Raw genomic sequence first — 26,491 nt, 5'->3', positions numbered from 1 at the left:
CAGCGCAAGCTAAGTATAGTGGGCAAAAGCATTCTGGACAGGTATGATGTGCCTGGCACACCTTCCTCCAAAGAAGCCCTTCTTTTTTCCCTAATTGGGGACATTGAAAAATTAATACCTGCCTGTTGTAATCTAGTGGTTATGGATTGAATGATGCCTTTTAACCCCGTTGCCAAATCTGTTGCCTCCAGAATACAACAAGGATGCCCGCCTGTTACACCAAGCACGCCGTTGTCCGGGGACAGCCAACTGACCTGGGGTCTGCAAGAACCTTCCCCATATGGGAAGGCACCCTCCCTCCCACACCCCCACTCTTATTAGGGATTTCTGGACCCAGTGGTAGGTAGGATGACGACCACACCCAGCTTGAAGCAGCTAGAAGAGCATGAGACTGTCGCCCACTGTCCTCTATAAGATTATAAAGGGTCTAAAGTTGGGGGGCGGTGTTACTTTCTTTTATTGTTATAAAAAGAAATCAATTAATGAATTAATTCTAAAATAATAATATGGGAAAGGGAAGAACTGGAAAGATTGCATGCATGACCCATGGGCATGGACTGGGGAAGGGAGGGATTGCTGGAGGGCCGGGGTATGGGATGGGGGGGAGCAAAGGGGAAAAAATGGAACTATTGTGACAATATAATCAATAAAATGTAATAAAAAATTTTTAAAAGAAGAAAAATAGGAACTGTAAGATACTTTTCTAACATTATGAACTATATATACACCATAGTCCTCAATTTAGTATCTTATTTAATGTGGAAACACTAGAGAAATTTTCACAAATTTCAGGAAGAGGACAGATCTACCCTATCCCCATTACTAATCCAAATATTAGTATAGGTATTAGCCACTGCAATTAAACCAAAGAAACCAATCAGAAACAAGACTAGGTGAAGATGCAAAACCCTTTCTATTTGCAGATGATAGGATAGTATATCTGGAAAACCATAGGAAAATCAATGATAAAACTAACTCGGGCAATAAAAGAATTCAGTAAGATAGCAGAATATGAAGTTAACATATAAAGTCAATAGCTTTTATAACCAGCTAGAGGATATAAACATGCCTGGGACATAGAGGAATACAGGAAATTAAGGAAATACTCCAAAAAGATATGGGATGTATTGTAAAAGCCAATCTGAAAGTGCTCCCAATTAGCAAAGGTGGAACAATCTCAGCAACAAATAAATACCCATAACACTGAATTATAACCCAAAGAATAAGATACCCACAAGCCTGTAATGATATAAATAAATTGATAAGTAAATGAGGGAGAAAGGACAGATCTTTATTACAGAGGAATTCAAATTAATCAATGCAGGGCTGATACCTACCAGTGGATACTAAAATTAGCCTGTAACAGTTTGAGAAGAAACAGGATGTTTTTATAATCTCAATATCTCCTCTAAGCTATTTATTAATTACAAAGGGAAATATAGTAACCTAACAGTGGAACAAAACAGCAAGGCACTACCTTAACCAAGTAATAAAGTTTAACATCCTCATTAATAAGACATTGGCATCATATATTACTGATAAAATGGAATGAGAAGGGCACGGCATCATTTCTGTGTATTCTTGCCAAAAAATTAGTAACCTTAATCTAATGGTGAGGAAATATCACAAAAACCCCAATTGTAGGGACATTCTATCAAATACATGACTAATATTCTTCAAAGGTGTCAAAGTCTGGAAAAGACTGAGAACCCATCAAAATTGGAGGATACTAATGAGACATGACAACTATTTGCAATGTGGGATCCTGGATTGAATTCTGAACAAAAGGACACTGGGGGAAATCAGTAAAATTTGAATGAGGTCTGAGGATTAACTAATACTGTAGCAATGTTAATTGTCTGGTTTAGGTAATTGTACACTGGTTATGTATGATAACAGTAGAGGAAACTATGTGAAGGGTATATGGGAGTTTAGTACTATTTTTGTAACTTTTCTGTAAGTCTAAAATTATTGCTGAGTAAATCATCAAAAACTAAGGTAATGGCTAAATAAACAATTACAAGTTATCAGAGGATACTTGTTGCTTAATTTGAAGAATTAAGGATTGTCTGTTTTATACAAACTGTTTAAGAGTAACCTGTATTGTTAATGTAAATTCAAGGAGCCCAAGAAAATAATTCAGAAAGGACCCCTTTACTCTATTAAATGAAGAATAAGCTGGTTTCCCTGTCAGTACTTCAGACCCCTTCCAAATAGGAGTTGATCTGGCCATTTAGGATGTTAGAGATATCTCTCTTGTTGAAATATAGAGTACGTGGGGATAGTCATTTTTTTTTTAATTTTTAAGTATATTTTATTGATTATGTTGTTACAGTAGTTCCAATTATTTTCCCCTTTGCTCCCCTCTGCCTAGTACCCCCTTCCCTCCAGCAATCCCACACCCACTTATTTCATATCCATGGGTAGTGCATATAAGTTCTTTGGCTTCACCCTTTCCTATATTATTCCTAACTTCCCCCTGTCTATTTTGTACCAACCAATTATGCTTCTTAATCCCTGCACCATATCCCCATTTCTTCCCCTCCCCCATCCCAGCTGATAACCCTCCAAATGATCCCCATACCTATGATTCTGTTCCTATTCTGGTTTGCTTAGTTAGATTTTGTTTTTATTTTTTAGATTCAGTTGTTGATAGTTGTGAGTTTGTTGTCATTTTAATGTTCAGAGGTTTGATCTTCTTTTTCTTAAGTTTAAGTCCCTTTGACATTTCATATAATAATGGCTTGATGATGATGAACTCCTTTAGCTTCACCTTGTCTGGAAAGCACTTCATCTGCCCTTCCATTCTGAACAATAGCTTTGCTGGATAGAGTAGTCATGGTTGTAGGTTTTTACTCTTCATTACTTTGAATATTTGTTGCCAGTCCCTTCTTGCCTGCAAAGTGTCTTTTGAGAAAGCAGCTTATAGTCTTATAGGCACCCCTTTGTAAGTAACCCTCTGCTGTTCTCTTGCTCCTTTTAGGATTCTCTCTTTATTTTTCACCTTTGGCATTTTAATCATGATGTGTCTTGGTGTGGTCCCCTCTAGGTCCAGCTCGCCCGGGACTCTCCGTGGTTCCTGGACTTCTATGTTTATTTCCTTTGCAAAATTTGGGAAGATCTATTCCATAATTTTTTCACATAAGTTTTCAATTTCTTGCTCTTCCTCTTCTCCTTCTGGTACCCCCATGATTCGGATGTTGACATGTTTAAAGTTGTCCCAGAGGTTCCCAAGCCTCTCCTCATTTTTTTCAATTATTGTTTCCTCATTCTGTGCTGGTTGACTGACTGTTTTTTTCTTCCTTATGTTCCAAATCATTGATTTGAACCCCGGTTTTCTTCCCTTTACCATTGGTTTTGTGTGGATTTTCCTTTGTTTCACTTAGCATAGCCTTCACTTCTCTTATGCGTTTGCCGTACTCAAGCATATCAGTCAAGCCTATGAGCATCTTTTATCACCAGTGTTTTGAATTCTGTGTCTGTTAGGTTGCCTATCTCCTCATCTGTTAGGTTGGCTATCTCCTCGTCACTTAGTTCTCCCGCTGGAACCTTGATCCGTTCCCCCTTTTGGGCCATACTTCTCTGTCTCCTCATTCTGACAGGCTCCTGCGTTTGTTTGCCTCTGCGTCCCATGTAGAGCTGTTGCTCCTGTTACATTGTAAGGGGCGGAGCCTTAGGGATTTGTCAGTAACGGGCGACCTGTTTCACCACGTTGTGGCGCTGTATGTGGGGGAGAGGTCTGAGAGGGAACAATGTCGCTGGCCCACCACTTGCCCCTTTTCAAGGCACCTCTCCCACTTCTGCACCGGACTGGCGCCTCTCTAGCTGCTGCCCTGGCCATCATTCCCAGAGTGGGTGGGTCTGCGGACGTTCTAGGACTACGGGGGCCCTTTAAACAAGCAGACTCTGCTGAGACCAGCAGTTTCTGCCGCTGCCCCAACCCCCACTGGTTTGCACAGTCAGAGGCAATGAGGCTTGATTTTCCCTGGTGCTGGGACTGTGCGCTGCACAGTCTGGTGAGGAGCTGGGAACGCTCCCCAGGTGTCCCTCCTGACTTTTTATAACATGTAACTGTACTTTCCGCTGGCCTGCCACTGCCGCCGCCACCACCACCGCCACTGTCGCCACCACACCGCATCTTCTCCACCCTGGCTCTGCCCCTCCTACTTGTCTGGCTGAGTATTTCTTCTTTATATCTTTGTTTATTGGACTTCAGTGCAGCTTGATTTTCTGGAACTTCTGGTTGTTTCTAGTTTTGAGGTAGTTGTATTCCTTCTTAGTTGTGGAGGGAGATGCAGTGTGTCTGTCTACACCTCCATTTTGGCCAGCAGGGATAGTCTTTTTAAAATAACATTAAGTGATTTTAGTTCCTTTGTGATGTGTGCAATGTCTTCCTAGGTATTCCGGAAAGACCTTATCAGCGCCATGAAACTTTCAGATTCTCATCACATTAATCCTGACAGCTATTACCTCTTTACGGATACATGGAAAGAAGAATGGGAAAAGGGAGTCCAGGTACCAGCCTGCCCAGACACTCTTCCGCAGCCTTCCATCAGGTATTTGCATGCTTGCATCTTTGACTTAGGGAATGAATATTCTTATGGTTATTGTGTGCTGCTTAGGGAGGGACTTTGAGTGGCTTATTATACATTTATAATGCAAAGTCACATACCATGTTCACCATTTCACTCAGACCAGTGGCAGAGTATACCAAGCTAGGATAGGTTAGTAGTTAAAGTCAAGCTCATTTATTTAGGGATAAAATATGTGCACATTTACAGGATAAAACTGTTTGAGGTCCAATCGGAAATGTGATAAGATTTTGGAGACCAGAATTTCCAGGTCTGATTCAACAACTAGTAGCATTTATTAGTCTTTGAAGAGAAATAGAGCGTTAGTCACATAACCCCATAATAATTCTATTAATACATAACCTCATGAAAAGTCATTTCAGTATAACAGGGACCTTATAGTTATAGCATCTACAAATAGAAGACCAAAATACTTTGAGTTTATAAAATGCATAAACACAAATGAAAGGGAATGACTGTAATAATTGGGTTGACTGTAAGCACATAGCCTTCATTTGCAAAGACTTGAGAAGAAAGTTTAAGTAGAAGAGGATTTTGGTTTTGTGGGAAGGGGAGAGGACATATCTGCCAGAGGAAATGGTATGTTTTAGCTCCTCAAGAGTAATGACTGGTTTTGGAAGCCATTTTTTCTTACTGGTCTTTGTGTTCCCAGTGCTTTGCACAAAGGCTGCCATGAAATAAAATGCTAATTTTAAGTTTGAGTGAGTGAATGAAGGTTGGAAGGGAGGGAAGGGAAAGATAGGGATAGCAACAGATAAAGGCATAATGGGGAGCCAGAACTCCCAGCCTCACCCAGCAGTAACAGAGTCCCTGCCCCTTGGATCTTGACAGAGGCCAAATGGTGAATCAGAATTTGTGTAACAACCTGGTAATGAGGTGGTATCCCCTCCCACCCAACCCCATCTCCAGCCAGAGCAGTGTCAGAGGAAGCCAGTCAAAACAGAAGGTCTAAAGATCCAGAGTCTCATAGCATAATACCCAAAATGTTCATGTTTCAGTGGGGCTAGACGGAGATGGGTGAAGGGAAAAAAAGTGGGGACAACTGTAATAGCATAAACAATAATGACCCATGGACATAGACAATGGTGTGGGGATTGACTGTGAGAGCGGGGGATGGACTCAGCGGAGGAGTGCAAAGCAGGGGAAAATTGGGACAACTGTAATAAACAAGAATAAAAGAAAAGAATAAATGAAAAAAATATATATCAAGAACCAGGAGGGTCGCAACATGATCGAAGATAATAAGTGCCAGTCTCAAGATGACAGACATACTAGAATTGTCCAACAAAGATTTAAAAGCAGCCATTGTAAAAATGCCTCACTGAGCAATTATGAACACACTTGAAGCAAATGAAATGATACTATCTCCTCTTATTCCTGATAGTGGCAATTTTTGTCCCCTTTTTTATTGGCTATAGGTTGGTCAGTTTCACAAAAGCATCTTTTTGTTTCATTTTTTCTGTTTTTAATTTATTTTTGTCTTATCTGTTATTTCAGTTCTTCTGCTTGCTTTGGGTTTACTTCGCTGTTCTTCAACTAGTTTCTTGAGTTGGGGGTTTATTAGCTTATTGATTTGGGACTTTTTCTCTTTTCCAATGTAAGCATTTAGTGGTACAGATTTCCTTCTCAACACTGCATTAACTGTGTCCCACAATTTTGATGTGCTATATTTTCATTTTTATTTACTTTATTGTATTTTCCCCTTAAGACATCATCTTTCACTTCTTTTTTTCCCCCTTGAGGCTTCTTTTTTTTAGAAGTGTGGTTTTTAGTTTCCAAGTATGTGGATATTTTTCTTGTTATTTTATTACTGATTTCTGTTTTGATTCCATTTTCATTAGAGAACACACTCTGTATAATTCCAATTTGTTTAAAATTCTTTAGGTTTATTTTATGAACCAGGATGTGGTCTATCACTGTACATGTTTATGGACACTTGAAAACAGTGTATATGATGCTCCTCTTGGGTGGAATGTTCTGTACATGTTAATTTGATCCTTTTGTTAGTGTTGAGTTCTTCTATATCGTCGATGATTTTCTGTCTGTTCTGTCAATTACTGACAGAGGTTGAAAACTCCAGTTGTTATTGGGAAGCTGTTTATTTTTTTCTATCAGTTCAATCAGTTTTTGTTTTACCTCTTTTGCAGCACTGTTTATTTGATGCATATACATTGATGATTGCGCTTTTCTTGGTGGATTGATTCTTTTATCATATTATGTTCTTCTCTATCTCTGGTCATTTTCTTTCCTATGAAGTCTACTTAATTTGATATTAATATAGTCCCTCTTGCATTCTTCTGAGTAATTTTGCATTATATATCTTTCTCCTTTATTTTACTTTCTACTTATATGCTTATATTTTAAGTGTGTTTTTTGTATACAGCATATATTTAGATCAGGTTTTTTAAATTCACTCTACCAGTCTCTTATCTTTTAAAGGGTTTAGACCATTTACACTTAATTTAGTTATCAATTAGGGCTTAAGTATGCCCTTTTATTTTATTATGTGTTTTTTTTATTTCTCATTTTTCTTTTTTTGTTTTCCTGAGGGTTACCTAAATAAATTACCACAACTCGCACACTCTGAAATAGATCATTTGAGTCGTCGTCGGCAGCCGTCCGTCTCGAGAGACGATGGTGTAGCTTCTTAAGAGTCTATCTGCACCGCCGAGAATGGCTGTGCAGTCCGACTCAGGAGTGACACGGTATCTGTCTCCTCCCGTGTTGAATCGACATCTTACGATGACACTGGAGTGTCCTCTCCAGTGAAGCTGAAGCTACAGAGCCTGGGCAGGGTGATATGGAGGGTCTGCTGTTGCCCATGCAGCAGACCCCCCCTCTCTTCGCAGCTGAAGGGTCCAAGGGAAAAACAGAGTCAATACAGCTTGGCTTCAGGTGCGCCGCAGGAGTTGCCGGTGTTGACTACAACGTCGAACCGCCTTAGGGACTCCGGCTCCGGATTTTCTGTCGGGGTTTACTCCCTTAGCCTTTCCCCTGAAGAGGTATGCCGCAAGGCAGCGGAGGTTTTTTGGAGTCAGAGTTTTCCTTCTCTGATGTGCCCTGACTGGAAGATCGAACCAGCGACACTTACCTCGCAGGCCGACGCTCAATCCACTGAGCCAAACCAGCCAGGGTAAATCATTTGAATAGTCTATAACTATCAATGAAATTGAATTTTTAATTAACAACTCCCCAAAAATACCTCCAGGCCCAGAGGATTTTCCTGGAGAATTCCACCAAACAGTTAGTGAAATGAAAAGTGATAATACTGGATGAGAAATTTGAATTAAACTAAATGTAGTTATATAATAAATAGGAGACTGGGAATGTGGATACACGGTTCTTGAGAGGCTCTAGATATACAGCCAAAGGAACTTAGTGAAGGTGAACTGATGGACATAAAGTGATTGTGGTGAAAAGAATGAAGATGTCCCAGAGAAAATGATGCCAGCAAAATACTGCACATTAAAGAAACTCTCAGAAATATTTTACAACATTGAAAACACAAAAGATCAAATGTTGGAAACTCATCTAAATTTAGAAGGGAGTATGGCAAGTTGTCAATGCACAGAAAAGGTGCTTGCTCTGTATCATGAGTTATGCGATGAGGAGTCAAGCACAGTGCTCTAAGTTTTTATTTCAAATTTTAAATTCTCAGTGTCTCAAATTATAGTGTATTAACACATATGTTTTACTATGTGTATTTTCCCTATATATTTATAGCCAACAAGGAAAGACTTTTTAATGTTTTGACAACATTTTAAGGGACACTGAACAATCATAATTTCCCCATTGATTATTAAGATTGCTTTTCACGGTTTCAGCTTGCATAGTCATTTTTACAGTACCATACCACTGTACAAAGCAAGGACTACCTGTCACTACAGCAGATCAGTCATTTTTTGGAAGGGGACAGTGGAGCAGGAGGGCACAAGGAAACTTTTGGAGGTGATGGATATATTCATTATCATGGTTGTAGCGTTAGTTGCAGAGATGTATACATGTGTGTCAGAACTTATTAATTTGTACATTTAAAATATATGCAGTTTGCCCTGGCTGGTGTGGCTCCAGTAACTGAAAGGTTGTGGGTTTGATCCCAAGTCAGGGGCAGGCACTTGTGACCCCTGGTCCAGACATGTATAATCCCCTGGTCCCAGCACCTATCCCCAATCTGGGAGCATATGAAGGCAACTAATCAATGCTTCTCTCTCGCATCAGTGTTTCTCTCCCTTCCTCTCTCTCTAAAAGCAATGAAAAAAAAATGTCCTCAGGTGAGGATTAAAAAAAATAAGTAAATAAAATATAATATATGCAGTTTAATGTATGTCACTTACACCCCAATAATGTTAATAGGAGTGTGATTTGTATACATATACACACACACTCATATATGTATATAAACAGTAATCATGAATAGAGGAGTCTATGGATGGGTAAGAAAATGTGATAGTGGGCACATAAAGAAAGACACAGCAGTGTGTTATTAGAAGAGAAAAGGAAGAAAGACAACAAAATGTGACTATAGGCTTACGTAACAGCGGAACCCCTACTGTCAACTAATAGATTTTGAATACACATTTATTATTGTAAGGAGAACAAGACAAAGAAAGCAAAAAGGAAAATGGGTGGATGTTAGGAAAGAAAATTAATGAAGAACCAAAAGCTATTGTGGTAAGAAAAAGATGAGGGTAGGAAGGGAAGGGCATAAAAACAAGGTAGGTTAAGAAATAATAGCAAATAAGAAGGGCTGAAATTTCCATTTTAATGACCTGTCTTTCCTATATTAAAAGTAAAAAGCTTTCTTCACTTTCTCAAGCACTTGATGGAAAAGTTCAGTGTAAGTAAACATACATTACAACTAACGAGTGACACTGTAAATCAAAACAGAAAAGTAGGAGGCAGGAGGATTTCACTAAGTTTCTCAGTCAGGTTAAGTTCCAAGTTTGTCACATGACCACCATGGGCTTTATAAATGTGCTGCTAGCTTTATTTTTTTTTTTTAAGATTTCTCAAAATTGAGATATAATTATGTATTTTTTTTTATCTAGATAGAATTCACATACCATAAAATTCATCCTTTTCAATTGTACGGTACTTTTTAGTATATTCACAGAGTTATGAATCTATCACCACTATGTAATTCCAGTTTGAAGGGAAGAAGTCCAAGATCAAGTTGCCGTCAGGGTTAGTGTCCAGTGTAACCTCTCTTCCTACTTGTAGACAGCTGTCTTCTCTCTCTGTATCCTCACATGGCTTTTCCTCTGTATACACAGAGAGGGGGAGGAAGAAAAAGAGAAGAGATTTCTCATATCTCTACCTCTTCTTTTTTTTCTTCCTATTACAAGGACAACACCCCTAGCAGATTAGGTCCCCACCCTTGTGACCTCACTTAACCTTATCTCCTTATAGGCCCCATCTCCAAATTTAAGTCACACTGCTGGGGCTTCAACATATGAATTTGGGGAAGACACAATTCAGTCCATAACAACCTCTAATCTACTTTCTGTCTCTATGGATTTTGCCTATTCTGGACATTTCATATAAATGGAATCATACGATCTGTGGTCTTTAGAGTGTGACTTTTTTACTCAGCATGTTTTCAAGGTTCATCCATGGTGTAATTTGGGTGAGTATTTTGTTATTTTTTATGGCCAAGTCATATTCCGTTTATAAATATACCACATTTTGTTAATCTGTTCATCAGTTGATAGATGCTTGTGTTGTTTCCATGTTTTGGTTATTATGAATAATGCTATTATGGCCATTCTTGTACAAGTTTTCTTAGTATATTTATTGATTATGCTGTTACAGTTGAACCAATTTTTCCCTTTGCACTCCTCCACCTGGAACTCCCCTTCCCCCCGCATTTCCCCCCTTAGTTCATGTCCATGAGTCATGCATGTAAGTTCTTTGGATTCACCCTTTCCTATACTGTTCTTAACATCCCCCTGTCTATTTTGTACCAACCAATTATGCTTCTTAGTCCCTGGACCATTTCCCCATTTCTCCCCCTTCCCCCTCCCAGCTGATAACCCTCCAATCCCTGTACCTATGATTCTGTTTCTGTTCTGGTTACTTGTTTAGTTTGTTTTTGTTTTTGTTTTTTAGATTCAGTTGTTGATAGTTGTGAGTTTGTTGTCATTTTAATGTTCATAACTTCAATCTTTTTCTTAAATAAGTCCCTTTCACATTTCCTGTAGTAATGGCCTGGTGATGATGAATTCCGTTAGCTTTACCTTATCTGGGAAGCACTTTATCTGCCCTTCCATTCTAAATGATAGCTTTGCTGGATAGAGGAATCTGGGTTGTAGGTCCTTGCTTTTCATTACTTTGAATACTTCTTGCCAACCTCTTCTTGCCTGCAAAGATTCTTCTGAGAAATAAGCTGATAGTCTTATGGGAATTCCTTTGTAGATAACTCTCTGCTGTTCTCTAGCTGCTTTTAAGATTCTCTCCTTATCTTTAACCTTTGGCATTTTAATGATGTGTCTTGGCGTGATTCTCTTTGTGTCCATGTTGTTTGGGACTCTCTGTGCTTCCTTGACTTGTATGTCTATTTCCTTTGCCAAATTGGGGAAGTTTTTTCATTATTTTTTCAAATAAGCTTTCAATTTCTTGTTTTTCCTCTTCTCCTTCTGGCACCCCTATGACTTGGATATTGGTACACTTAAAGTTGTCCCAGAGGTTCCTAATCCTCTCTGTTTTTTTCAATTCTTGTTTCTTCTTTCTGTTCCAGATGAATGTTTATTTCTTCCTTTTGTTCCAAATTGTTGGTTTGTATCCCATCTTCCTTCTCATCACTGTTGGTTTTCTGTCTATTTTTATTTATTTCACTTTGTATAACCTTCAGTTCTTCCTTTATTTTGTGGCCACACTCAGTCATTTCTCTGAGCATCCTGATCATCAGTGTTTTGAACTTTTCATATGATAGGTTGGCTATCTCCATTTCATTTGGTGGTTTTTCTGGGGGTTTTGTTCTGTTCTTTCATCTGGGCCATATTTCTTTGCCGCCTCAATTTGGCAGCCTTCCTGTGTTTGTTTCTGTGTGTTGGGTAGAGCTGCTTGGACTCCATGTCTTGGTAGTATGGCCTAATTTTGTAGGTGTCCTGTAAGGTCCAGTGGCACAGACTCCCCTCTCACCCAAGCTGGATACTTGGATGCATCCTTCATGTGGGCTGAGTACACCCTCCTCTTGTAGTTGAGCCTTGGTTGCTGTTGGAAAATCAATGGGAGGGATTTACCCAGGCCAGTAAGCTGCAAGGACTGGCTGTGACCACTGACCACCAACCTCCAACCACTGTGGAGGATCAGCTGTGCAGTGGTAGGGTGATGGTACTCTGACGTGGTCTATAGCTGTCCACTGGGTGCGCTGGCCCTGGGGTTTCCCAGGTGCTATAGGTCAAGGTCAGCCCCCATCAGGCAACCGTGCCTGAGCTAGAAAGCAATCTGAGATGGCTGCTATTTGTGCTGGGCTTGGAGATTCCCAGATGAAGCCAAGCTGCAAATCTAGGCTGGTTGCTGCTAGTGCTAGGCCTGGGACTCACTGAGGCCGGCTGTTGCTTGTTTGATAGGATTTAGGAAGTTGTGAAGCGTGAATCAAGACCAACCATTGATATGGAAAAGCCACTTTGGCCTGTAAATTGGGTTGGGCAGTGTCTCTGGTGATCTCCAAGGTGGGTCAAACAGAATTAGCCAGGTTGATGGAGTCTCAGATATGGCACCAGCTTGCGGGCTCTGTTGGGGGAGGATTAAGAAAAGAGACAATGGCCTCTGCTTGCCTTGATGCCAGACACTTCAGTTTCTCCCTGTGTACCACTGGTGCCTTTCAAGCTGCTACCGTGGTGCTAGGGCTCAGAGAGAGTAAATCTGAGTAGGTGAGTCTGTGTGTGGGTTCCTTAAGAGGGACTGCTTGGGGCTCCAGCAGTTTCTTCCACTGACTCAACCCCCGCTGGTTTTTGCAGCCAGAAGTTGTGGGGATTTCTCTTCCTGGCACTGGAACCCTGGGCTGGAGGGGGTCACTAGTGTGGGGTTGGGACTCCTCGCTCCTGAGATATCCCTCCCGAATTTTTACCTACCACACGTGGGTGAGAGACCAGCCCATGCCACGTCTGTACCCCTCCTACTCTTCTCGATGGGTGTAGTTTCTTCAATTCTGTAGTTGGTCAGACATCCATTCCACTCGATTTTTTTGTTGTTCAAGTTATTGAGTGGACATTTGTCTTAATTTCTCTCAGGTATACGAGGTCTTTCTGGAAAAAGTCTAGTAATAGTTTCTATTATGAGAACAGCTTATGTGACATTGATATAAACTGGCAGCCAAGGAGAGTAGGCTGGAATTTGCACGCGTGAACAATGACAATCTCACTATACTAGTCAGTAGGGGTGGCTAATGATGTATTTACCATGTATGTTTGTATGTTTTTAAAATTGTACGTGAATTATTGACTTGTTGTAAAAAGAAAAATAATCAGTACAGAACATTGTATAGTATATATGCTTATACACATATGTATATATAAATAAATGGGAACATTTTAAAATTTTTTTCACTTAACAATATGTCAACATATACTTCTGAGACATTAATGGTACCAAAAGAGGAATGATTAGATTTTTCAGACAGGCCACAATTTCTCCTTGGAATGTAAAAGTTGACTAACTGGGCTGTGAACAGCAGTACTTTCTTCACTAAACTCAAGACTAAAATAAAACCATCAGTTCAACATTTCCACCTGGATGTCCAGTAGACATCTCAGATTTAAAATGTCCCAAACTGAACTTCTAATCTTCTTCCTCATACTAGTTCCACTTGTAGTTTTCCCTGTTTGACATAGTAGATTCATCCTTTCCATTGTAGCTCAGCTCCTTCAGTCTGTCAGGTCAAAATTCTTAGTCATCTTTGATTCTTCATTGCCTGATACCCCCATATTCAGTTTTAAAGGGTATTCTCTTGTTTTGACTTTCAAAAGATAACTTGGGATTTGTATAGTAAGTCAGAGGAAGAACAGCCCCTAGTGATAAATGGAGCACAAACCTGCCTGCCTCCCACTGCACTACTGTGTTTCATCATCACACCTTTCTCACCTCCCCCTACTCTTCTTGCCCCACTCTTCCCACAGCTCCTTTATCATTCCATTTTAGGCAGCAACAGTCTACTGTTCTTGCTTTCAATTATGAGAATCAGTACAGAGCACAGTATACAGAGCACTTGCATATACACATTTCTCTTATTTAAAGTTTAAAGCAGTCCTTTGGCTGTTTTTCCAGCACTATTGCTGCATAAATTGTTTTTCCGATTACTGTTGCCCCCACACTTAGCAGTATCAAGCAACTGTGTTATCATATTCATGAATTCTGTGGGTTGGGAATTCAGACAAGGCACAGTGAGGATAGCTTATCTCTGCTCTGCAATGTCCGTTACCTAATCTTAGGAAGACTGTAAGTTTGCTAACTCAGCAGCTGGGGCTAGAATCATCTGCAGGCTTATTCACTAACATATCTGTCACCTGGGCTGGGATGATGGAAAGATTGCATGTGGCCTCTCCATGTGGTTTGGCTTCCTCACAGTGTGACAATCTTCAACATAGGCAGACTTTACAGGCCTCAGGCACAGGGCTCTACATGCATGTGTCCCAGCAAACAAGATGAAAGCTATATTCCCTTTTATGACCCAGCCTTGCAATTCTCATAGCATCACTTCTGCCATATTCTGTTGGTGAAAACAGTCATAAGCCTTCCTTGATTCAGGGTGGGGAGGTAGACTTTACCACTTGATACAGGAGTAGCAAAATCACAATGTAGAGGAGCATGTGGGATTTTGAAAATATGATCTGTCATAGAGGTTATAATTGTCCTGTTTTATAGAAGCAGTCAGCCCAGAGTGGCAAGATTAAGAAGGGACATCTTGGGAAACTAATCCTAGAGATATTACTGCAAGGGGCCTCGATTTAGTTAGCTTTTAAGACATTTATTTCCAGACTTTAAAAAATCCATGGTGTTATGGTATTTGTGCAATATCTGTGCTGTTCACAAATGATTCTAATTTGCTAATTAGGAAATAAAGCATAACCTCTAAGTACCAAATAATTAGGTCAACTGAAGCCACACTGAGGACTCACTGCATAAGACACTCACCAGAAGACACCATAGGTCAGGTTAGAGTAATCTCAGCTTTCTTTTATTGATGCCTCAGTGTTGCAGCAGTGTTCATGTAGGCCAGAGGTAACAGGTAGCTGGCCTATCCTGAAGTAGCAGGCCTTCTTTCTATGGGGCTAAGCAGGTGTGGTTGCGGGTCCTTTCACCCAAGTTCAGTCATCCAGAAAGTTACTAACATGTTCATTTACACTCAACATCAAAATTAAAAACTGCACTTATTACATTATTCTAACAAAATTGCTCAGACCTCTAGGCTTATGAGCTTTTGCTGATTTGGTCAGTGGTTTGGTGACCATTCAAAGAATATCTCTAGAACCTCCTATATAGGGAGAAGAAAATCACCCAGAGGTAATTTTGAGATTTCCTTCAACTGTAGCAATGTTATATGTACTAGATACAAAGCTCAATTTTTAAAATTCCAAATAATATTTTTTTCACTAATTCTCATAGACTTTCCCTTCTATAATTATAAATACAAGAATTTCTCCTGGTAAGTGTGTATTAATTTACATTTTACCTTTGATGTTTCTATTACAGTCTCTAAATCTTTTTTTTTTTTAACTTCTCAAATGATGGGGTCAACTTGCCTTTTATTAATTTTTTTAAGTATATTTTATTGATTATGTTGTTACAGTAGTTCCAGTATTTTCCGCTTTTCTCCGCTCTGCCCAGTACCCCTATTCCCTCCAGCAATCCCACCCCCCTTAGTTCATGTCCATGGGTCGTGCATATAAGTTCTTTGGCTTCACCGTTTCCTATATTGTTCTTAAGTTCCCCCTGTTCCTTTTGTACCTACCAGTTACGCTTCTTAATCCCTGCACCATATCCCCATTTCTCCCCTTTCCCCCTCCCAGCTGATAACCCTCCAAATGATCCCCATACCTATGATTCTGTTCCTATTCTGGTTTGCTTAGTTGGATTTTGTTTTCATTTTTTAGATTCAGTTGTTGATACTTGTGAGTTTGCTGTCATATTAGTGTTCATAGTTTTGATCTTTTCTTAAGTAAGTCCCTTTTGATATTTCTTATAATAATGGCTTGGTGATGATGAACTCCTTTAGCTTCACCTTGTCTGGAAAGCACTTCATCTGCCCTTCCATTCTAAATGATAGCTTTGTTGGATAAGAGTAATGCTGGTTGCAGGTTGCCTTTCATCACATTGAATACTGCTTACCAGTCCCTTCTTGCCTGCAAAGTGTCCTCTGAGAAATCAGCTGATAGTCCTATAGGCACCCCCCTGTAGGCAACTCTCCGCCTTTCTCTTGCTGCTCCCCAGGACTCTATATCTTTCACCTTTGGCATCTCAATCATGATGCTCCTTGGTGTGGTCCCCTCTGGGTTCAGCTCGCCCGGGACCCTCCGTGCTTCCCAGACCTGTTATGTCCATCTCCTTCACAAAATTTGGGAAGTTTTCCTCGTTTTTTTCAATTCTTGCTTCCTCATTCTGCACTGGTTGACTGTTTTTTTCTTCCTTCTGTTCCAAATCATTGATATGAACTCCAGTTTCCTTCCCTTCCCCATTGATTTTGTGTGGATTTTCCTTCGTTTCACTTAGCATAGCCTTCATTTCTTCTCTTATGCATTTGCTGTACTCAAGCATATCTGTCAAGCCTGTGAGCATCTTTATCACCAGTGTTTTGAATTCTGTGTCTGTTAGGTTGTCTATCTCCTCATCTGTGAGGTTGGCTATCTCTTCATCTGTTAGGTTGGCTATCTCTTTGTCACTTAGTTCTGCCACTGGAACCTTGATCTATTCCCCCTTTTGGGCCATACTTGTTTGTCTCCTCATTCTGACAGGCTCCTGTGTTTGTTTGCCTCTGGCGTCCCAGGTAGAGCTGTCACTCCTGTTCCATTGTAAGGGGCGGAGCCTTAGGGATTTATCAGTGTAGGTCGACCTGTTTCACCATATTGTGGCACTGTATGTGGTGGAGGGGTTTGAGAGGGAACAATGCCGCCTGCCCAGCACTCTCCCCTTTTTCAGGAAACTCTCCCACTTTTGCACCAGACTGACGTACCTCTAGCTGCTGTCCTGGCTGTTGTTCATAGAGTGGGTGGGTCTGCGGGTGTTCTAGGACCATGGGGGCCCTTTAAACAAGCAGACTCTGCTGAGAGACCAGCAGTTTCTGCCTCCATCCCAACCCCCACTGGTCTGCACAGTCAGAAGCAATGAGGCTTGATTTTCCCCAGTGCTGGGACCGTGAGCTGCGAGGTCCTGTGAAGAGGTAGGAACACTCCCCTGGAGTCCCTCCTGAGTTTTTAAAACGTGTGACTGTGCTTTCTGCTGGCTTGCCACTGCTGCCACCACTGTTGCCACCACACCTTGTCCTCTCCACCCTGGCTCTGCCCCTCCTACCTGTCTGGATGAGTATTTCTTCTTTATATCTTTGTTTGCTGGACTTCCATGTAGTTTGATTTTCTGGAACTTCTGGTTGTTTCTAGTTTTGAGGTAGTTGTATTTTTTCTTAGTTGTGGAGGGAGATACAGCATGTCTGTCTATGCCTCTGTCTTGGCCAGAAGTCTCAGTCTCTAAATCTTTTTATTGTCATACACTCAGTCCAGAGATTCAGACCCTTTTAATTACATATAAAAATACATATATGAAAAAATGTGAGATAACATCATTGTTATCATTACTATAAATTTTGCATTGAAGTATACTATATACACAGAAAAATAACCAAAATATTAACTATATAACTCAATGAATTTTCTTGAATTAAATACACTTGTTTAACTGCCACCCAGATCAAGAAATAGAACATTACCAACACCCTGGAGGCCCTCCTTTTGTTTCTGCCCACTAACAGATCTCCGTCACAACAGGTGATCATTTTGCCAGTTTTTTTTTAACTCTGTATTTTTCATCATTGTGTTTGTGAGATTCATCCATGCTATCGCATGTAGTACATCGTTAATTTTCACTTCTATGTCATTTCATTTTGTGAATATACCATATTTTATTTACCCATTCTGTTCATGATAAATATTTGTATTGCTTCCAGTTTTCAGCTGTTATGAAAAAAATGCTAATATGGACATTTTTATTCATATTTTGGTAGACATAGCTGTACTTTTTTGTTAAGTATATTTCTAGGAATAGCTTTGCTAGGTCATAACATATGTGTATGTTCATATAAGCTGCCAAATAGTTTACCAAAATGGTGGTCCCAATTCACTCACACTCCCAGCAGCAGTGTATGAGAGGTCTGCTCCACTACCTTATAAACACTTAGCATTGTCAATTTTTGGTTAGTCTCCAAGGTTAGCCATTGTGGTAGATAATAGTGATTGATTTCAATTTGCATTTCTGTGATAAGTAATGAGGTTGATAACCTTAGAAAAATTTTCTTGACACCTGGATAGCTTTTAGTCAAGTGTTGTTCAGCTTTTTTGCTCTGTTTTTAATGGGATTGTCTGTCTTTTACTAATTAATTTGTAGACATTTGTTATATATAGGGTGGAACAAAAGTAGGTTTACAGTTTTAAGTATGTGAAGTCAACATTATTCTTGTATTATTTATTATTGTATTATTTTCCATACAAACAACTCTAATCCTATTTTTGCCCCACCCTGTATAGTTGATACACAGAAGTTTTTCACTCTCTTCCTTTATTGTTAATGGCTTTTGTCTTATTAAAAGTATCTTTCTGTATCCCAAGGGTATAAAGATATTCCTCTGTGTTTTCTTCCAGGAGCTTAATGAACATTAGTTTAATTTAAAAACATTTATAATCTACCTTGTTCCACATAGAATGTGAGGCGATTGAGATGAATAGTTATCAAATATTCTTCCTTTTAGAAAAAGATGAATCTTGACATAATTAGATGTTTTATAATTACCTCATGTGCCATGCATCTAAAAAGCACAGAAAATTAATTTTTCTAGTCTCTGGAGAATTCATATGCATGTCTTGTTTTTTTCATTTGGGTTCATTTCAGTAGGAAGCAGGGCTCTCACAAAAGTTCCCAAATTGTTAGCTTTTATTAATACTTTAGGGTTCTGCTTTTTTCCTCAAATATTTGTTGCATTTGGCTTTAAAAACTCAATATGGTAGAAAAGTTAACATGTGCCAATGTGTATCATTACTAACTATTCAACATATATATTTGGAATCATACACTTTTGGGAGACTGCACTTAGGAGGAAATACTTACTCTATACACATATTTACAGAGTAGACTTGGCCTATGTACAAAGGGTGACCCAAAACAAAATGCAATTATCTTCTGGAGGGTGGGCCCTTTATAACACAGGTTTTCCCTCTGCAAGGTGAATATTCTAGGAACACATCTGTATCAGTGTACCAGCTGGTGTTGTGAGAGGCTGTGTTGAGCTTCAGTGAATTTTCTTTTAACTCTTTCAACTTGTTTGCCCGTTTCCTTATGGGTGGTTTAAGAGTGCACCTGCCCACACCATGCTGAGTGTTCAGCAATTGTTGACCAAAAATGGAATGACCCCCAAGCCCCACCCTCCCTATTCACCCAATCTCGTCCTGAGCAACTTTTTTTTGTTTCCCTTGATGAAAACTATCCTCAAAGGGAAGTGTTTTGCCAATATGGAAAAGGTGAAACAAAAAACGTCAGAAGCAATAAGGCATCAAAAATTGGCAAGTTCAAAAACTGTTTTGAGCAGTGTAAAAAATGTCTCAATAGCTGTATTGCATCAAATGGAGAGTACTTTGCAGGTGATTGAAGTTTAAACATGTAAGAATAGAGGACTTTTAGCCAAGATGGAGGCATAGGTAGACACGCTTCGCCTCCTCGCACAACCTTAAGGATCACAACTAATCTCAAAAAACAAACAGAACTGCCAGAAAACTGAACTGTATGGAAGTCCGACAACCAAGAATTTAAAGAAGGAATATTCATCCAGATGGGTAGGAGGGGCAGAGATGGGGAGCCAGGGTGGAGAGGATGCAGTGTGGTAGCAGCAGCGAGGCAGCCACAGCAGCCAGCCAAACAGATGGTCCCACATTCATGTGTGGCAGATAAAAGCCGGGAGGGACACCTAGGGGGTGATCCCAGCCCCAGGACAGACTGCACAGCCCAGGGTTCCAGCACCAGGAAAATCAAGCCTTGTAGCTTCTGACCGTGAAATCCAGTGGGGGTTGGGGAGGTGGAAGAAACTGCCCGTCCCTCAGGAGAGTCCATTTAGAGGGCCCCCATGTTTCTAGAACATATGCAGACCCACCCACGCTGGGAACCACCACCAGGGCAACAGCTAGAGGGGAACCAGTCGCCTACAAGAAGCAGGTGAAGAGACTGGAAAAGGGGTGAGTGCTGAGCAAGCGGCATTGTTCCCTCTCCGACCCCCGTTCCACATATAGTAGCACAAAGCGATGAAATGGGTCACTCAGCCCTGGTGAATACCAAGACAAAGAAATATGGCACAAGTTAAAGAACAGAACAAAACTCCAGAAAAAGAACTAAGTGAAATGGAGATAGCCAACCTGTCAGATGAAGAGTTCAAAACACTAGTGATCAGGATGCTCAGAGAACTCTGAGTACAGCAAACGCATAAGGGAAGAAATGAAGGCTACACTAAGTAAAATAAGGAACAATTCATAGGGAACTAACAATGAAGGGAAGGGAGCTGGGGTTCAAATCAATGAATTGGAGCATGAGGAAGAAATAAACAGTCAACCAGTACAGAATGAACAAACAAGAATGCCAAAAAAAAAACAAAAACAAGGAGACAATAAGACTTTTGGGACATCTCCAAAAGTACCAATGTATGAATCATAGGGATGCCAGAAGGAGAAGAGGAAGAGCAAGAAATTGAAAACTTATTTGAAAAAACAATGAAAGAAAACATCCCTAATCTGGCAAAGGAAATAGACATACAAGTCCAGGGAGCACAGAGAGTCCCGAACAAAATAGAAACAAAGAGAACCACGCCAAGACACATCATTAAAATGCCAAGGCTAAAGATAAAGAGAGAATCTTAAAAGTAGCAAGAAAAAAGCAGGGAGTTACCTACAAAGGAGTTCCCATAAGACTGTCATCTGATTTCTCAAAGGAAACTTTGCAGGTAAGAAGGGACTGGCAAGAAGTATTCAATGTGATGAAAAACGAAGACCTACAAGCAAAATTACTCTATCCAGCAAAGATATCATTTAGAATGGAAGGGCAGATGAAGTGCTTCCCAGACAAGGTAAAGCTAAAGGAGTTCATCATCACTAAGCCCTTTTATGTGAAATGTTAAAGGGACTTATTTAAGGAAAAGCAGTTCAAAACTATGAACAATAAAATGACAGCATACTCACAACTATCAACACTGAATCTAAAAAACAAAAAACAAATTAAGCAAACATCTAGAACAGGAGCAGAATCATAGATATGGACATCATATGGAGGATTGTCAGTGGGGAGGGAGAAGGGGGAGAAATGCAGAAAAGGTGTAGGCAATAAGAAGCATAATTGGTAGGTGCAAAATAGACGGGGATATTAAGAATAGTAAAGGAGATGGAGAAGCCAAAGAACTTATATGCATGACCCATGGACAAGAACTAAGGGGGGTGATTGCTGGAGAGAAGAAGGGTACTAGGCGGAGGGGGGCAAAGGGAAAAAAATTGAGACAACTGTAATAGCATAATCAATGAAATATACTTTAAAAATAAATAAATACTGTGAAGAGGATAAAAGCAATAGAGATTACGTTGTTGCCAGGGGCTGGGAGTGGGAAACATGGGGAGTAACTGCTTGACCAATATGGGATTTAATTTTGGGGTGATGAAAATGTTTTGGAACTAGATAGAAGGGGGTTGCACAACATTGCATTGTGCTAAATGTCACTGAGTTGCTCGTTTTAAAATGGTTCATTTTATGTTCTGTGAATTTCATCTCAATTACAAAAAGGAAATGGGTTCACCAAAAATAAATAAACATGTAAGAATAAATACACAATTTTTTGTAAATAAATTCTGTTTTTCTGGATCCCCCCTCATATATTTATATGTATTCATATGAATACACTTATTTTTATGAATCTTATTTATACAGTAACTATAGAGTAGAGTTACTTGTGGCACACATAAACTAATTACTAATATTCTCTGGCATACAAAAAATATATTGTTTGCCGATCTGATAAAAAATATTTTCACTAATTCACACTGGACAGCTCTTGTTGTGTTGGCTGTTGTCATTTCTTTATTGGACAGTATTAGGGAAAAGAGGTCCATGTCTAACTAAATAGGTATTGCATGTTTTAAAAATTCTTGTCGCACACCAGTGTGCCGCAGCACACCGACTGAAAATCACTGTTCTAGAGTAAAGAAACTGGCTTTAGAAGCCTTCCAGGGAAACAATTTTCATTATTTTATGATGACATATATACCTATTTCTTTTTTTTAGATGACCCACCCTGTTTAAAATTGCCAGGAAAGAATAATCTGTATTTCCTCTTGGTTATATTTTCTGATGCTTCATGCAGTTGTAAAATAGGTCATTGGTATGAGAAACTTCTATTTCTTCCCTTGCTCGATTTCCTTGCCTTGGGCTCTCAAATGTCAGAAAGAGTAAAGGGAAATAGGGGTTTGCTCTGGCCTACTGGAGAAGTTGATGAAAGAACAGGAATCTTCCTTCTTGTCACGAAGCCCTGGCTCAGACTTATGATTGCTATCATTTATGATTAGGAAATGCCTTAAGTTTGTGTAAGTCTGGCCTCTTGGCTTTCATTCATCTACATAAATAGTGAAGATAATAAGAAATATAACAACAATAACATGATGTTTTTATTGAATTTATGGCGGTGATATTGCTTAATAAAATTATATAGGTTTCAGGTGTACAGTTCTATAATGCATCATCTGGAGAGCATTATGCTAAGTGAAATAAGCCAGCCATAGAAAGACAAGTACCACATGATTTCACTCATATGTGGAATCTAATGAGCTAAATAAACAAACAAAACTCATAGAGAACAGACTGACCGCTGTCAGAGGGGAAGGGGGTTGTCAGACTGGGTGAAAAAGGTAAAGGGATTAAGGGGAAAAAATCAGCTGTCAGTGTTTAGAGGAGATGACAAAACTTAATTTGTAGAACCATTTTCTTTTTAGAAAGGTCTCTGCTATACCTCCCAGTTGGCAGAGCAGGAGGTTTCCACAGGGTAGAAAGGGAGAGCATTCAACTCTGCTGTGTGGCCTGAGTTCCATTGGGCCCATTCAGTCAATTCCTACAACCTGTCACCTGTTGTTGATTGTTATTACTGTCTTTCTTTTGCTTTTCAAGGATTGTAGGTGAGAGGGTAAAAGAAGTTCTGTTTGTCCGGCCCCGCAAGTATATCCACTGCTCTGCTCCAGAGGCCCTAGAGACTGGCTATGTTAGTATCAAGGAGCAGGCCGCATCTGTGTGCCGCTATGACCTAGACGACATGGACATCTTCTGGCTCCAGTCATTCAACAAAGAACTTGCAGAAATGGGTAAGTTGTTTTCTCACAAGTTGTTCTGTGACTCAAGATGTGATTTTTTTTTTGAGTCATCAGGACCAACCATTTAACTTGGTTTCATCTTGTGGCTTCCTTTCTTTTCTGGTCTTTTTGTTTATTTTTTTCTTTGATTTTATTTTAATGAGGCATATATTGAAATGCATAAATATATTGAAATAGAGCAATAACATTTAAATTAGACCTTTCTTCCTTGTTCATGGTAAATAGCACAAATCAGGGATGGCATGTAGGTTTCACAAGGCTGTTTCCCAATTCTGAATGTGAGAGTGATCATAGCTGATTAGATTTCTGGTTGAGAAGGATTCTGAGACTGGTTTCTCACTCAGCCCTGAAAAGTACTCAGATCAGTGAACAGGGCCAAGGGTAGTGGCACCTCTACCATCTCCTCCTTAATGGAAAGATGCTCTAAATTTAGCATTAGACAACACTACAACTGACAGGTTGGTGTGACCAGGACGCCTTAATACAGAAATTACAATTTTGCTGCTCGATATAAGAATGGCATGCCTATGGCAAAAATCCCCAAAGCAGTCATTAGTTACCTCCATTGACTTTCAGAGTTGTGAAATTCTCAAAAATAAAATAAAATAAAGCAAAAACAAACAAAAAATTTGGAAGCAAGCAGAAGAACAATTTTTAAAGAGAACATATGCCATATGGTACCATACCATCAATGCTGGGAAATCCTAGGCTGAAAAGAAACTCACTTTATAATACTTAACACACAACCCTTTTTGACCTGTCTTCAATCTGGGCAGTGTTTAGGTCCAAGTGGTCCTGTGGAACGATGGGTGGTTTTTAATTCTCCATATGAGATACAGTGAAGGGTACATTTGATTTCATTTTTGTTTGAATCACATTTGTTCATTGTTAGTACAACAAGAATCAGTGGTTTTCCTTTTCTCCCCTCCCTCTTCTTTTTTTCTTTCTACCTTTTGAGATTGGTGTCTGAATGCATGTGAACAAAAAATTAAGATTGTATTAAATCCAGTTTGACGTAATAGTGATACTTATTCTGCCAGTAACCAATGCTTACTCCTTGCTTCTTACAACATTTTGTTTTATGTCTTCTCTTCCTCTGCCATCTGAGAGGAGAGGGGGGTCAATTTAGGGTGGGAACCACAAAGAGAAGAGAATAAAAGACTGAGAGAGAGGCTCGACGTGTGGTGTTTATGAACCGTATAACATCCATATCCATTACAGTCATTACACGGCTGCCTTCAACATGACATCACCTTATAACTAGATCCCTTTGGTATTTTGCAGTTAATTCCCTTTGGATGAGTTTTTTAAATAAACTTTTTTATTTAAAAATAGTTTTAGATTTACAGAAAAGTTGCACATTTAATACAGTAACCATATACCCCTCACACAGTTTCAGCTTCCCCTAACATTAACATCTCACTTCACCATGGTACATTTGTCAAAGCTAAAAAACCAACACAGGTACATTACTATTAACTAAATTCCAGGCTTTGTTGGGATTCCACCAGTTCTTGTTTTGATTTTTTTTTACTAATGACCTTTTTCTGTTCCGGGATACCACATTGCATTTAGGCTTGGGTGAATTTTGAAAGAGAATCGCCTTATCTCAAGCATTCCTTCAGGGTGAATGATACTGTAGTGAAGCTTCTAAGAGCTTAAAATAAACTTTTAAAAACAACATTAAATTAAGCATATTTTTTTACTCAGATTAAGGAACTTTAAAATTGAGTGTTTACTAAATACCAGGCACTGTACTAAGCAATGTGTAACTATTACCTCACAAGATATCAGTGAGTTTGGTATTATCCTTATTTTACAGATAAGAAAACTAAGCCCTAAAGAGGACAAATAACTTATCAAAGTTTACATGACCAATATGAGGTCAAGCTGGAATTTGAATTCAACTGCTTTTACAACCAGACACTAATACTCCTTCACTGCAGAAAAAAAAGAAAAAATGTGTTGTTTGTCTTGGGTAGAAAAATGAAACATACTACCTGGGTATATTTGTTTGTTTGTTTGTTTATAAGTAGCTACAACATTAAAATGGTAGTTTATGTGGAATTACAAAGTTCCTTAGAATATTTTATATTACTTGGGTAAATTTATTTTGGGTCATTTTGAGAATTACTTCTGAATTTACAAGCTGTGAGTGTGTGTGTGTGTGTGTGTGTGTGTGTGTGTGTGTGTGTACTCACAAAATCATTAGTCTTCCCAAGCGGAAGAATGTTTAGTTTTTATCAGTATCCACCATATGAATCTTTATGTTAGGTTATTAAATATGGAAGACTAAGGACAATTAAAAGTACAGAAGGAAAAGGAATCAAGAGGCAAAAAAAAGTAACTTCAGAATTTGCAGTTAGAGCTACGTAAATTCTCATAGGTTTATTTCATATTGGAGTTGGATGCTGGAAAATATTATTGGAATTTTTTAAAAGTCAGATTTGAAAAACAATATTTCATATATATAATTACATGTATAGTATCTAGTATTTTCTTTCATGATTTAATACCTTTTATATGAAAATGTTCTTGTATAACCATTCAGTGTTCTCATTGGGACTAATTTTCTAGCATTGAATTATATTCGTATCCAAATAGTTATGTTATTCTAATTATTTTATTATGCTGTAAATTAAAGTGTTCGAAATTACAAAGCTCAGTGAAAGTCCTCCCTCCATGGAAATAAGAGAAAACAGAGATTTAAGAGGAGACGGGCTAGGATTTAGACAAAAAATTAAAAGTCAGTAATATATCTTACAAGGAATATGGTGAACTATATTTCTCCTTCATGTGTCAAATAATATGTGATGCTTAGGTAAATATTAGAATAACTTATAGTAAATGATTCTTTGAAATATCCTCACCCCTGCACTGGGCTCACAGTAGGTAATTTGGGAATGACAGGTGACCAACGGTTTGATTGATTGTTTGTGTTTCTGTGCAGGTTGTGAGCCAGTTGATGAAAATATTATGGAAAAGATAATAGAAGTCCTGGAACGCCAATGCCATGAAAATATGAACCATGCTATTCAGACAGAGGAAGGGCTAGGCATAGAGTATGATGAAGACGTGATCTGTGATGTGTGCCAGTCTCCCGACAGTGAAGAAGGGAATGATATGGTATTCTGTGATAAGTGTAACATCTGTGTGCATCAGGTTAGTGAAAGTGGAGACTGCCACCTCCCCACATTCAGCCTTGTTGAAGCTCAGTGATGATCTCCAGCACCCATATCAGGGTAGCAGCTTGCATTTAAGGGGGAAAATAAAGATTTGACCTGGCTATTGCTCAGCATTCCTTTAGAAACA

General features: G+C 39.2%; 1 protein-coding gene across 1 annotated transcript in view; it reads left to right on the top strand.

Annotated features, from left to right (window-relative positions):
- The window catches only part of JADE3 (jade family PHD finger 3), a 61,980-nt gene that overhangs the window by 13,586 nt on the left and 21,903 nt on the right, over positions 1 to 26,491 (top strand). The window contains exons 3-5 of the mRNA XM_090264105.1: positions 4,399 to 4,556; positions 22,980 to 23,170; positions 26,130 to 26,341. Of these exons, the coding sequence (XP_090120231.1) occupies positions 4,399 to 4,556; positions 22,980 to 23,170; positions 26,130 to 26,341 (561 nt within the window). The remainder of the gene's footprint in view (positions 1 to 4,398; positions 4,557 to 22,979; positions 23,171 to 26,129; positions 26,342 to 26,491) is intronic.

The sequence above is a fragment of the Furipterus horrens genome, unplaced genomic scaffold (assembly GCF_987537825.1).
Source record: "Furipterus horrens unplaced genomic scaffold, mFurHor1.1.pri manual_scaffold_17, whole genome shotgun sequence".
In the NCBI taxonomy this organism is placed as follows: Eukaryota; Metazoa; Chordata; class Mammalia; order Chiroptera; family Furipteridae; genus Furipterus; species Furipterus horrens.
This window is presented reverse-complemented; position numbering and strand designations above follow the sequence as displayed.